Here is a 14,875-nt window from a genome sequence, read left to right as displayed (position 1 = left end):
GCTGCCCTGCAAGATGCTTCTAGGGCATCAAAGCCACACTGCAAAGTATGCTTGCTGACTTGGCTTGCAGAGTGCATAAGCTCCTGAAATTCTTTATTTTCTGCACAGTCTGAAAAGGTTGCTACTTTTTATTTAATAAGTTCCATAATATGTTGCTGGTACTTCAGCATGTGAAACTGACAATTCAATGCCTAATAGCAAGAGTTGCAGAGGTATATACCTTCTTGCCCCATCTGTCCAAAGCTCTGGAATCCCTGTCCGAAGGGGTGGAATTCTTGGCTGTAGTAGCCTTGATACCTTTAAGCCCCTGGGAAATGATCTCTGGGTCAGCAGTAGGATTCTTGAAAATAAATTTGTGAGTGTCAGGTACTCTGTAGTACCTGTCTGGTTTCCTAGGGGCAGGAGGTAAAGTGTCAGAAGTAAGACTGGATTCCATAAAAACATCATCCACAACATCCAGGGCAGTGGGTACTGCTAAGGGCCTGTGTTGAGGCAGCTCTAGAAATTCTCTAAGTCTCTTTTTGGACTGAGGATAGTCTTGGCATTCCCAGTGGAAATGCTCTCGTAAGGTATGCAAGGTTTCACCAAAAGAAAAATCCTCTGGGGGGAGGCAGAGGGAATGGATTCCTCTGCATCTGAATCTTCATAAGCAGATAAGGGCATGTCTTCATAATCAGAAATTTCAGAGTCATCGGACGTCTGGCCTGTAGAAGCTGAAGGGGACTGGACTCTTTGTCTCTTAGCAGGGAAAGGCTGACTTCCCCTAATCAGCGTAATAAGGTCTTCAGCCATTCTAAGCATTTGTTTTTGTGGCATGGGAGCAGGTGCATGCTCTTTGGTCGTCAGTTTTCTAGGCATAGTGCATACTCTGGGCCTAAGAAACGTGGTAGTTTTGGTTAAAAAATAAGTTGTCGGTTTGAGTCGAACATTGGTTGAGTGAATAACTGCCTCAGAAGCCGGTGCCTGTCAGCGGCTCCGGACCCATCCAAGGTAGAGACATCCACAAGTTCCACAGTCGATGAAGAGTCTCGCGGCATACTGGACTCCGAATGGGTCTCAGTAGAGGCCTGAAAATCCACTGAAACGGGCATCAGGGGCTGCGAAAGCACCTCACTGAGTACCCGTGGACTGGCGACTAGCTTAACAGAAGCGTCGTCGGCAGTTTTGGACCTATGCGGTTTGTCTCTGTCTTTATTTTCACGTTTTTTCAGAATATCAGTAGTCGGATGGCTTACCGAAGCCATTTCAGAATACGGAGATCGAATTTAGTGACAGAGCCCAACGACGAATTGTTTGGGCGTTAAATAAGGCACAAAACCAACAGCGAGGGACGTCGTGGTCTGGGCCTAAATAGGTGACGCAGTAAGAATGAAAATTTCTATGATGTATTTGCTTTCCACAGGCAAGACAATTGTTAACTTTTTCTGACATTGGTTAGAGCAAGAAAAAAGGATCCCCAAAGGGGTAGTTAGCTTTAGAAGACTTCAGGATTATTAAATTCGTAAATGAAAATTCAGGTAGCGGCTGACCGGCACTTGCGAACTGCTTCTGCTTCGGGCTCCTCGGCAAGAAAGACTGATGTAATTGCATCAGCTGCCTGTTTTTATACCCCTGACTACCTGACGTCAGTCCCGGAGTGACAGCATCCGACACAGAAATACTAAGTCTCTGGTATTCGGGCTGACTGAGGGCTACCTGCAGGCAGATAACCCAAGTGTGATGACTGCAACAGTGAAACACGAAGAACATCACGGGAATCCTAAGTGAAGGATCTGCTCTGGTGGAGTCTTTAGTTAAATCTAGAAAAGAAGCTGCTGTTAAAAAGGGATAATTAGTAGGGCATATAACATATTGCACAATAACTATAAGAACCAATAAGAGGAGTTTAAAAAAGATTGGGAAGACAGACTATAAAAGCAATTTACAAGGGAACAATGGGAGGACATATAAATGGCTCCTAAGTATGCAACAAAGTCTAAAAGGTTATGAATTTTTTGCATGGAAGTATTTGCCTAGATATTTTTATACCCCAAGAAGACTTAATAGAATTTTCATCAGCTAGACAGCAAATGCTGGAGGTGTGATGGAAAAGTAAGAAGCAACTGGGAACATGTTTTCAGGAGTGTAATGGAGTTGGTAGATTTTAAAAATTCCCTGCGGAGTAATCTGCCAGAAATACTGGGTCAACAAATGGGCGTAACTAAGGAAATGATTCTTTTGAGTTGGGACACTGGATCTGAATTGCTTAGACATAATAAGGCCTTGTTAAATCACAGTCTAAACCAACTGTTTTTGAAGTATTAAATATTATAAAAGAAATAAAAGAACTGTAAGATGGAGTTTTAGAAAAGGGAAAGAGCAAATTACATACAAATAAATGGAATTGTGGGAACCAATATATGCAGAATAATATTCAGGAGGACGAGGAATGACATTTAACGGACTTCAGGAACTGAGCGATTTATGTCATGTTGGAATGAAAGTTTTTATAAAGAAAGAAGAAGTAATTTTCGTGGTATCCCCGAAGTCTCAAAACAACCCACTAAAGTGTAGTGGGTCCAAAACAAAACAGTGTAAGAAACTTCTCTGTGAGGAAGATTTTCAGTCCATATATTTCTAGTTAATCACAGTATATTAATCAGATGTCTGTGTACTTAATAAAGGATTTTTGACTGGCGTCTGTGTACTTAATAAAGGATTTTTAACTGGAAACAGACTGCCTGCCTTGCTTGGATTACTTTCGAATACTTAGTAATGCTGTACAATTATATATTTTCTATTATTATTTTTTTGTTTTGTTTTGACTTGACGAGTTTAAGTTTAAGTTCGCTACTTCTACTACTATTGTCTGATCTGATTAATATACAGTGATTAACTAGAAATATATGGACTGAAAATCTTCCACACAGAGAAGTTTCTTACACTGTTTTGTTTTTATAATGAAAGAAAACATAGAATGTATAATGTGTGCAAACAGAAAAATGTTAATATGGTTTCTTTTCTTTTCTGTTAATTTACCTTTGCCTATGTCTTACGTGATAACTAATACAGGTGTTAAAATCCATCTAATCTCTTTGAGAAATATTCCAAACTCCAGTTTTAGTAAGAAACTGGTTCAGCTTAAATCAGTAGCTACAGTAAGATTATGTGCATAGAAAAAAGCCAGAGACCATCTTTACCCTTCTGCAAAAGGCAGTCTGTGACACTTTTCCTCCTTTAAACAATGTTGTTAACAAAATATTTTTTTCTTTTCTATGCTCTTTTTGCCCCTGTGCCTTTGGACCATCATACCTCCCCCAACTTGGATCGAGCCCATTTATACCCACACCCCGGTGGGAAGTTCCTAAAACTATGGAATCAACAGCCATCTGGAAGGGCCATCATTCAGGTAGCTATGAGTGCTTGTGTCATTTGAATGGCTTAACCTCATCCCCTAGTCAGGGGGAAACAAGCTACACCCACCACTGTGGAGATCTACACTGTCCTCACATGTGAGTGCTTGTTCCCATGTACTTGTTAATGAGGGCTACCACCAGATGGTTGCATGGTGGGCAAAAAGCCATTCCCCAGAAAGTTTACATAACACTTCTTCTGCTTCAAGAGAATTTTGGCAGTATGCATCCTACTCTGGCCTGCCCTCCCCTCAGGATAAGCATGCCAAATCTCCCCTAACAACTTTGTCTAGTGCCTTCCCTGAGCCAAAGTCAGGACTTTATCCCTCTGCTGAGCTGGCTTGATGACAAATATTAATAAAATCAAAAAATACCTTCTGCTGTTTGGTGATGATACCCTCTGCTGTTTGGTGATGATTTGCAAAACAATTATGTACAAATAATATGCACTTCACTTTCAATTTCTCTGAAACAATTTTACATGCTCCTAAAATTAAAAAGACTCCAGTGTCTTTCCTGTTTTCATTAATAAACTGCTAAATTTGTATATCTACCTTTTTGCTTTTTTCCCAATGGAAGCTAATGTTCTCCTGTTGTCACATGCACATAAATACATTGTAATATAATATAATGAGAGGGTTTGTGTATACAAGGCTTCTGTCACACATTGGATTAGTGATAAAACAGAATTATGTAAACTAGTAGCATGCAGAGGTTCGATCAGATATCACAAAAATATAAATTCTTACAGAAGCTGAAGAGAAGGCATATGTGAAAACATTCCTTCTTTGACTTCAGAAAAGGTTCCATTCACCAAGCTCCTGAAAGATACAATGCAGAGAAAAAATAAGCTGTGAGTACAATAAACCTCCATTAACATGAGATGTAGGCATAACTGAGTATGAAGTACAACAAATAACTCTCCATTACCTGTTAGTAATGTCTTCTGGCCTCTGTAGTCCCTGCAACTTAGAGCCATTGTCCTGTCTGACTACTACTATTTTATAGCAACTGGACTGACTACACATAGTAAACCAATATTATGTAGTCAGTAAGATGGAATTTTGCTTTGGAAGTCATCACTCTGAGTTAGGTAATACCTCAAGCAAGCAGCTAAAGCACGTCAACTGTTATAAAATACTGTGCAAAATAATGGACCTAGCCAAAAATATGCCTGATCCCAAGTTATAATGACATTCATATTTTATTTTTATTTCTTAAATATTAATAATTTCCATTATATCCTGAAAAAAATCTTCAGATTATCCAATTTATTAAAATTTCATCAAATTACTTTCTCTATATGAACTTTGTATTGCAGTACATTACACAAAAGTTCTGTACTTACCATAATGAGAGATCTGTAAGATTGATGAATAAAATAATTATCTCCCACAACGGTTGAATGCTCCAAACAACAGTCAAGCAAACGTAAAAATATAGAGCAACAAACCATCAGTCCTGATAAAATCCAAAGTCTTTAATAAAATTCAAAGTTTTTAATAAAATTTCTCTTTATTAAAGACTTTGGATTTTATCAGATCTGTAAGATTAGGCCAACATTCTATAACAGCTAGACTAATGTTATATGCATCAATACAACTTGGCAAATAAAACTTCCCAAATTGCTTTGTACAGTCCTCCTATCCCTTAATATACTGCAGTACTGAGTCTCTTTAAGTCTTCCATATGGAACACTAAAATACACCCAAGAATCAGAATGAGGAGACAGAGATTAGACAAGCAATGCCAGACAAGGAGAAAGGTATGTGGATATGATACACAGAACAGACCTAATATTACAGATCTATCATTGTGGTAGGTACAAAACATTCACATCTAATAAAAGATGGCTCATACTCCCATGATAACATGACAGAGTCCTAAGTAAAACCCTTCTGGGTGGGCATCCCTATGGGAATAGCCCCTGGATAATTCCTGGCTCAGTGGTATAGACGGATGGGGCCCTGCCTACCACTCAATGAGCCTGAGGCTGATTAGTGGCTCAGGGGCTGGGGGGGGGAATGAGTGATTAATGCTAGAATACCCATCCTGAGGAATGGTCCAGCCTCCTGCAATTCTAACACCTAATGGAGGGAGACAGAGATACAGGTCATACTATACATGAATCAGGGACATGTGCTGCCTTTGCATGGTAGTCTACATGCAGAATGTATGGGAACAGGCACACCTACAGAGGAGTGTGTTTGCAGGCCCTCAGTTGCCAGGTGAGGTAGAATTTAAATGGTTGCCTTGATGACTGCCTCCTACAACTGGCTCTTGTCCACTGGGGATAGGAAGGGACAACTGACCATGGTAGGACTGATGATTGGCATACAGCAGGTGATAAAAGGTACACAGAAAAAAAAAATCCCTGGATAACAGTAGCCTCAAAGGAACACATAAAGCTAGAGGTCACATCCAGCTTACACTGTTTTGTGAAGGTGTTAAAGGAAAAAGTACAGTTTTGTACCTACCATAAATGTAGATGTCCGAGAGGTATGCATCTGCAGTCCTAACATATGGGTTGTCCTGCCTCAGGCAGCCCTTCGGTCGGCCAGATTCCAAAGTCTGGGTCTGGTCTCGGCTGATGTCGCACTTCACCCGACGTCATAGCGGCAGTCAATTGGGTATAAAGGCATCAGCCAACGCCATTTTCCTCAGTGTTTCTTGCCCCAGATGCCAGGTGCCCTCTAGGAAGGCTAAATTTGGATAAATGCAAATGATTCCAAACAGTAGAGAGCAAAAAATAAAAATAAACATGTATATACATATATACAAACAAATACACCATAATAGATTCCCCCAGCTAGCTACAAGATGGGCAAATACCCTAGGAGTACCACAGAGGGGAAGGAGGGTGGGTAATCCTGACTGCAGATGCATACCTCTCGGACATCTACATTTATGGTAGGTACAAAACTGTACTATGTCCTTCAAGGATGCATCTGCAGTCCTAACATATGGGTAGAATACCATAGCCAAACTGGGGGAGGAGGCACTAAGAAGATTATGGTGTAGTTAAGATCCCTTGCAAAACAGCAGTGGCAAAACCTGCTCGGGATCTGGAGTATAAAGGTAGATTATAATGCTTAGCAAATGTATGCACGGAGCTCCAAGTAGCAGCCTCTAAAATGTCTTTGGTAACCACTCCTCGTAAGAAGGCTGTAGTAGTGGCTGTAGCCCTTGTGGAGTGAGGTCTGATGTTTTCTGGAGTTGTTTTTCCATGAAAAGAGTAACAAAATCTAATGCAATTTCCTATCCATTTTGAGATTGTCTGTTTTGAAATTGCTTTTCCTTCCATTCCTGTTGCATATGCCACCAGAAGCTGGTCAGTTTTCCTATTGTTTTTGGTTCTGTCCAGGTAGTAGCACAATTGCCTGTGCACATCCAAGGTATGCAGTAGTCTTTCCCCCGTTCTGTGGATTGGGGAAGAATGTTGGTAGGTGGATTGCTTGGTTTAATGAGACCCTGGAGACCACCTTTGGCATAAAAGTAGGATTAGTTCTCAAGGACACTCTATCCTGATGGAAGATAAAGAAGGGCTGTACTGCCATTAATGCCTGTAATTCAGAAACCCTTCTTGCTGAAGTGATTGCAAGCAGGAAAGCAGTTTTCCAAGATAAGAACTGTAATTCTGCTGTTGCTGCTGGTTCAAAAGGGGGAAGTGTTAACACAAAGTTCAGGTCCCATGTAGGCAAGGGTGGTTTCCTTGGAGGCTTTACATTTTTGATTCCTCTCAGAAACTGCCTGAGTAGAGGATGAGAAAAGACTGGAGGATCCATGTTGTACTCTGCTGAAATTGCTGACGCATGAATCTTAATGGAGGAGTAGGACAGGCCATTGTGGAAAAGCTCTGCTAAGTATTCCAGGATGTTAGCTATGTTTGCCAGTGATACATTTTCTCCTTTTGCTTCACTCCAAATGAGGTATCTTTTCCATTTTGCTGAATAAGTTTTCCTTGTGGAGGGTCTGCGAGCCTCCAGGATAATGTCTTTAACCCTTTGAGATAAATCTGGGTTATTCTGTTTCATGTAATGCTCCAAGCAGCCAGCTGCAGTGTTTTCAAGTTTGGATGCAGGATTTTAAAGTTGTTCTGTGTTAGTAGTAAAGGAACTAGAGGTAGAGGCCATGCGTGTTCCCGAGACATACTCCTCAGTAGCGGGTACCAATGTTGCCTCGGCCAGTCTGGAGCTATCAGGATGATCCTTGGGTGATCTTCTTTGATCTTCAGTAGCACTTTGTGCATCAAAGGAAGAGGTGGGAATGCATATGCTGTCAGGTTTTCCCAACTGAAGGATAGGGAGTCCACCTTCCAAGCAAGTGGGTGGTATGTCCTTGTGCAGAATTTCCTCAATTGGTGGTTGTGTGGGGATGCGAACAGGTCTATTTCTGGTAGACCCCATTTCTTTGTAATGGTTTTGAAGATGTCTGGATGCAGCATCCATTCGTGGGCATCTGTGGTAGTTCTGCTTAAGGTGTCTGCTAGTGTATTTTCTTTTCCTGGCACAAATATGGCCTGGAGCTGAATGTTGAGGTTCAGGGCCACATTCCAGAGGTCCATTGCCATCCGGCATAGAGGATATGAATGTGTGCCTCCCTGTTTGTTGATATACCACATAACTGTGGTGTTGTCCGTCCTTATCAGCAAATGACCTTGTTGAAGAAACGGTCTGAATGCCTGAATTGCCTGTTTTACTGCCAGCATCTCTTTTTGATTTATGTGTATGTTCTGCTGGTCTTGCGTCCATAAGCCTTGTATGCACTTGTCCACCATGTGTGCCCCCCAACCGAGGTCTGAGGCGTCCGTGGTGATAGTCTGGCTTGGGTGAGGGCTGTGGAAAGGTAGCCCTTTGTTCAATTGACAGGCCTGAGCCCACCACTGGAATTCTTGCTTCAGGCATGGAATTATTGGAATTTGGGCTTCTAGGCTGTGCTTGTGCTGAGACCATAAATTCCTTAGGTACCATTGCAACTTCCTCATATGTAGTCTGGCATGTGGAATCAATATTATGCAGGATGCCATGTAACCCAGGGCTTGCAGGACTTTCCTTGCTGTAAGCTGGTTCTGCATTGTTAATGCCTTGAAATAGAGTGGTAGTTGCTTTTGCTTTTCTGCCGTGAGAAATGCCATTTGGTTTGATGTGTCCAGTTCTGCACCCAAGAAAGTTATCCTTTGGGATGGTATCAGCCTTGACTTTTTTATGTTGACTGTGTATCCCAGGGCTTGCAATAGGTGAATAACCTTTCTCAAATCTTTTGTTAATTTGTTTTTGCTGTCCACTTGTAACAGGCAGTCGTCCAGGTATGGATAAATTTGAATTCCCTGAAGCCTGCAATGAGCAATTACTGATGCCAGGCATTTCGTGAATACTCTGGGCGCAGTAGATAAGCCAAAAGGCAATGCTGAGAATTGATAATGCTCTGATCCTGCAAGAAATCTGAGGTATCTTCTGCATTTTGGTCATATGGGGACGTGCAGGTATGCCTCCTTGAGATCTAGAGTCACCAGCCAAGACTCTTTGCCCAGCATGGGAAGAAGTTGCTGTAGGGTCAGCATCTTGAATTTTGGAACAATGAGATATGTGTTCAGAGCGGACAGGTCGAGAATAGGTCTCCATTGGTTTTCCTTTCTTGGTACTAGGAAAAGTCTGGAGTAAAACCCTTGTCCTTGTTCCATAGACGGTACCTTTTCTATAGCTCTCATCCCTAGTAAGTGGTTGATTTGTTCTAGAGCGTTTGTTTTTTGATTTGGTGGCAGGTTTGGCATTCCTCTCTTCCTTGGTAGAGTATGGAAGTGAAACCTGTAGCCCTTGTCTATTGTCTGTAAAATCCATTTGTCTCCTGTAATGTAATGCCAGTTTACTGAAAATAAGGCTAGCTTTCCGCCTAAGGGTGCTTCTAGTTGTTCTCTTGTAGGCGGTATCAGAGCCAAGTCACTGTGATTGTCCTGTGGAAGTGGTAGTGGCTGGATCTGTGGCAGTACTTCTCTGGCTGTTAGGCTGCCACTGACGTCCCCTGTAGGCACCTCTGGATTGACCTCTGCCTCTTGGGCGTCTATTTCTGCCTCTCTGTGCTCTGGTGGTGTCTGGAAAGGACCAATTCTTCGAAGGCCAATTCCTACTAAACCTCGGAGGCTGGACCTGTAAGAAATCCTTGACTGTTTGAACAGATTTTGCTTTTTCTTCCACCTTCTTTAACACTTGCTGTGCAGGGGAGCCAAACAAACTGTGTTTTTCCATGGGAGCATCTAGGAGCTTTGACTTTACGTGGTCTGGCAAGGATTGCTCTTTTAACCATGCATGCCTTCTGATCACTGTACCAGTCATAGCTGATCTAAAGGAAGCCTCCAGTGCATCATAGCCGCATTTTAAGGAATGATTACTGACCTGCTGAATGTTATGTACCAAATCCTGAAGGGACTTACGGTCTATAGGTTCAGGAGAGGACAGTTTTTTAGTTAGCTGATCTAATATTCCTGATACTGAATCATGTGGAATTGACAGTTTAAGGCCCTAGCCGAAAGAGTAGCAGAAGTATAAACTTTTTTACCCCATCTCTCTAATGCCCTAGATTCTCTTTCAGAGGGGAGGGGGTTTTTGGCAGAGGCAGCTGCTACAGCTTTGGGGCCCTGTGAAATAGTTTTAGGATCTGCAATAGGAGCCTTATACAAGTGATAATGTGTGTCCGGGACCCTGTAGTATCTGTTGGGCTTAGCAAGGGCCGGGGGAAGAGAGTCAGGGGCAGTACAAGCATCATTAAATGCATCATCCACAACTGTAAGTACTGGAGGAATGGCTAAAGGCCTATGCTGTGGCAAATGTAAAAAGGTCCTAAGCCTTTTCCTTGAATCTGAAAAATCCTGGCCGTGCCATTGAAATTGTTCTCTCATAGCATGCAAGGTTTCCCCAAAAGAAAATTCCTCAGGAGGAGAGGCAGAAGGAATGGAGTCTTCTGCGTCAGAGTCCTCATAGGGAGAATAAGGGCCTTCTCGAGGATTTGAGTTTTCTGAGTCATCAGAGGAATAATCTGTTGAAACTGGCTCAGGGGGCTCTGCTCTAGGCCTCTTCTCTAGAGGGGGATGAAAGGCCCTGTCTGGGTGAGGTTGGAATCCCCTGATCAAAGAAATGAGATCCTCTGCCAGGCTAAGCATTTGGGTACTAGAGCTAGGCCTGTGTGAGGGGGTTTTAGCAGGCAAGGCCTTAGAAGATTTAGCTGCTTTAGCCCTAGAAAAAGCCTTAATCGACATGGATGCAGGGGGCCTAGCAGGAGTAGATATGTCTAAGGGAATAGTATCTGATAAATCCTGAGAACCTGCAACAGCAGGTGGAAGTTCAGTAGCAGATTCAGCCATGCTGGATGAGGCCTCGGTAGTAGGAGGCATGCTTTCGGCCGAAGGAAGAACCGAGGACTCGGTTTCAGCCGAAACAGAGACACTCACGGTAGACTTAACCGCGGTTTCGGCCGAAACCGCGAACCGCGAGTGTCGGTCCTTTTCCTTACGCTTTTTAGCTAATTGTGAAGTCGGATTCTCCGACGGCATGTTGTAAGCAAAAGCGGGGCCGAAAAACTCCTCTGCAAACTCCGACCGACGTCTAAGTGTTCGTCGGTTGAAGGAAGCACAGGCTAGACAAGCTGCTACGTCGTGGTCTGGGCCTAAGCAAGGAAGGCAGTAAGAGTGGAAATCCTTATGAGGTATTTGTTTCCCACAAGTTAAACAGTTATTCACTTTTTCTGACATCGGCTGAGGCAAGAAAGAGTCCCCAACGGGGTACTTAGCTTTTTAGAAGTCTTCGGTAGAAGTAATCTCTGGTTCTGACCGACCGGCACTTGCGAACAGCTTCTGCTTCGGGTGCCACGCGGCAAGAAAGACTGAGGAAAATGGCGTCGGCTGATACCTTTATACCCAATTGACTGCCGCTATGACGTCGGGTGAAGTGCGACATCAGCCAAGGCCAGACCCAGACTTTGGAATCCGGCCGACCGAAGGGCTGCCTGAGGCAGGACAACCCATATGTTAGGACTGCAGATGCATCCTTGAAGGACATCTAGTTAGCTTCTGCACAGATGTCATTTTGAGAAAGAGACAACTCTTACAGATTTATCAGTACACTAAGTACCAAACTTTTCATATCTGAAAATAGGAGGTCAATATTCTGTAATAACATGGCAAAGTTTCAATTAGATACTCCTGCGTGGAGTTTCTTATAGGAATGTCCCTGGACAACAGTGGCCTCAAAAGAAGACTTGGAAATGACATCTAGCTTAGTAAAGCTGTTGAAAGAAGTGCCAGTTGCAGAGACACCAACCAGAGCTGAGTTTTTGGAAAATGCTGTAGATGCAACAAATGCTCTACTGGAATATTCCTTAGGTACTGCAGTGAGAGGCCTGTTAAGCTTACTATGGCAAAACTGTATGCAGTCTGACAGCCAGCTGGCTAAGTTTAGTTGTTTTATCTTCTCTCCAAGTTTCCTGCTGGAGAATGGATACACGTAACCATCTGTCTTTTGGTACAGCTTTTGTTCTCTCTATGCAAGTCCATACAGTGAAGCTGATGTTCATCTCTGTGGATACTTTGAACAAGAAAAGAGAACTTATTCAGAAGTGGTCTTCAGAGAGTAACCACAACTTTAGAAAAAGCAGAATATCAGACAAAAGTAACTGCCATCACAATGCCCTTCAGGACAGGTTTTTCAACTCATCTGAAGCTGAAATTCTGAAGAAAGGCAATGTCAGTTTCTCCAACAAACTGTAGACCCAAGGGGAACACAGGATCTAGTAGTGATCATTTAAGAAGAAAACTGTTCCTCAGGAAGACTTTGCTTGCTTTCAGCAATGCCAAGGTAGAAGAAGAGCACAATACCTTTTATTGCACAGCATACCTGACCAAGGCTGTACTATGAGGCAAGTACTATGCACATGCTTGGGGAGCTGCAGAGTACTTTACTCATGAATGAATGGGTCACTGACCCCCAGTGGGCATGGGGATATATGTAACATCATCATGGCCAATAAAGATGCTAAAGAACAACAATGGAAGCAAATGCGAGCACTGCCATCTAGACACATTCATATCATCATGCTGTTCACACACAAACACCATCCTGCCACACCATGTTTTTATGCACCACTATGTAGTGGCAGGGTGGCATGTTATGCAAACTTGACGCCTGCTGTTGCATGTCACATGATGGCAGCAACAATGTACATCAACATGAATGAGCTACCATATTCCTCTGGACTGCTACCTGTGAAGTAGCTATAGTTCCTGTAGGCACTGATAGGGGCAGGGCTCTCTGGTGGTGCTCTAAGATATTTTCTGTAACTTATATCCCAAGACCACTGGGGGGCCTGTTTGGGGACTTCTATGAGAGTTCACAGTGTAAAATAGATACCTGGCACAGCCTTATCCAGGTGTGACTCTTGCAGAATTGGCATCAAACATTCTGGGACCAGTGCAGGCACCATTACAGTGACCTCAGCTGGTGCCACCTAGACTTTCTTCGCCAATGAGAAGTTAAGTTCTGACCAAATGCTCAAAATCAATTATGCTATAGACCATTGAATCCCTCTAGCTATACTCAATCTGATAGAATGGGTACTTATGCCTGTAGAAGATGTATGGCCTGCGTCTGTATACATACTGGGGGTCACTTTCTCCATCCTCAACTTGGTTTTAAGATTGACACTAGTTTTTATGCAGACTGTCATACCAAGAATTTGGTGTATTTTTGTTTTTGTACCACCTGTTTTTCTTATTATATAGGCAAGACAAACAGAGCATTTAAGGATAGGATCCTTGAACATTTGAGAGATATTAGGAATGTGAAAGAATCTAGCGCTCTAGCTATGCATGTTATTCAAACAGGCCCTAGTCATAAGTTTAGGTTTTTAGCCTTAGAACTTATGCATGCTAATATTGGGGTGGTGACCTCAAAAATAAGATTGAATCTATAGAACAGAATGGATTCTACTATTAAAAGCCGATAAATCCCCAGGTTTAAATAGCAAGGTATCACTTAAACCTTTTCTAAGGACTAGAGCACGCAAACACCGCTAGTCCCTGTTGTTACAACAAATGCTATATTTTTATCTGTGTGTATACTGTCAGCACCATGTTTATGATTTTAAATAATGCATTTATATTATATGTATATTATATTTTTATAGACGTTTTAATTTTTAAGTTGTTCTCATAAGTGAGCACTATGCAAGTTTTATCAGTACCATATACTGTACAACACTTATAATGGGCTGACTACCCTCTTTTAGACTTTAACCCGATTGTCTGTTTTATTCTTTAAATAGTCATCAGTTGTGGTATTCTATTTAGTATGGTCTGATGAAGCAGAGTTGAGATCCGTGAAAGCGCTTACCATTTCAAGTTTTCTGAATAAAGTACTATTGTGTCTGCTTTGTTTGGAACCTTTGTGGTCATCTGTGAAACTTCAAATGCTCCTGAGTGTACAGTAAGAGATCCTAACAGGTCCACTTTACTGCACTTTAACACATAAATGAAGGACCCCTGTAGGACATATTTTCACATGGTTTTTCATTTTCTGTGCTGGTTTTCTCTTATTGAGTAGATAGACAATAATATGATACAACTCTGAAAGTGTCTGCAGCATCTCTCCAGAGGCAGCAGGAAGTAACACAGCTATACTACTACAGTCTGACACAGATGTCACAGTAGAATATTTTCCTAAATTATACTTATGTTCTAGTTACTTGTATCGCTAATTGCCTGCAGTAATACCTATCTCTGGACACACCTGCTGTGACATGCTGGCAAAAGCACTGACCACCCACACTACCTGTTAGCAGTTTCAGGGTAGGGAATACACACACTGTACAGCATGCCCTTATATCATGCCAACAGCCAGGCACCACCACATATGCAAGGCTTTTAATCCAATGACATTCTGTGTCCACTGCCGCAGACTTGGCAGTCCTACACAGTGCAACAGTCACATTTCCCATAGTGGCATGCACTGTCCCACAAACTGCCCACAGCTGTGACAGTTATACATGGCATTCCTGTGGCATGTTAACTATATGACAACTCTGTCTTGTACTAAAGCCTGGCTTGCATCATAGTCCTTGTCCACCATATACTGACAGAGTGGCCCTTTTAACACCAGTCACCCTGTACAACGAATGTGTCGCCCTGCATATTCCAAACAGGTAGCCATGTCTACTATGTCCTTCCATGTTCCCTTCCCAGAAGGCATGTTCATACAGATGACCACCAACTCCTTCCATGGGCTCTGCAGTCTTCCCACAAGCCACCTGCATTACTCTCCCAAATACTTCCTGGGGGTTTTGGTGATATCTAAGAATGCCCCTTTGGATCCACTTCCTGTGATAGTATTGCCTCTTGTACTGTGCTTTCTCATACTTAATCCTTGTAGTAGCACCACAGCATTCGTAAGCAAATGTTCTGTATTTCTGTAACTACCTGTCTGCTTTTCAGTAAGATAAAA

At 42.4% G+C, this 14,875-nt stretch overlaps 1 protein-coding gene across 1 annotated transcript in view; it reads right to left on the bottom strand.

Moving 5' to 3' along the window:
• LGI2 (leucine rich repeat LGI family member 2) overlaps positions 1–14,875 on the bottom strand; it is a 478,725-nt gene that overhangs the window by 401,299 nt on the left and 62,551 nt on the right. The window contains exon 2 of the mRNA XM_044062177.1: positions 4,142–4,213. Within this exon, the coding sequence (XP_043918112.1) occupies positions 4,142–4,213 (72 nt within the window). The remainder of the gene's footprint in view (positions 1–4,141; positions 4,214–14,875) is intronic.

Source organism: Protopterus annectens, chromosome 2.part1 (genome assembly GCF_019279795.1).
Source record: "Protopterus annectens isolate FY-2018-M chromosome 2.part1, PAN1.0, whole genome shotgun sequence".
In the NCBI taxonomy this organism is placed as follows: domain Eukaryota; kingdom Metazoa; phylum Chordata; order Ceratodontiformes; family Protopteridae; genus Protopterus; species Protopterus annectens.
This window is presented reverse-complemented; position numbering and strand designations above follow the sequence as displayed.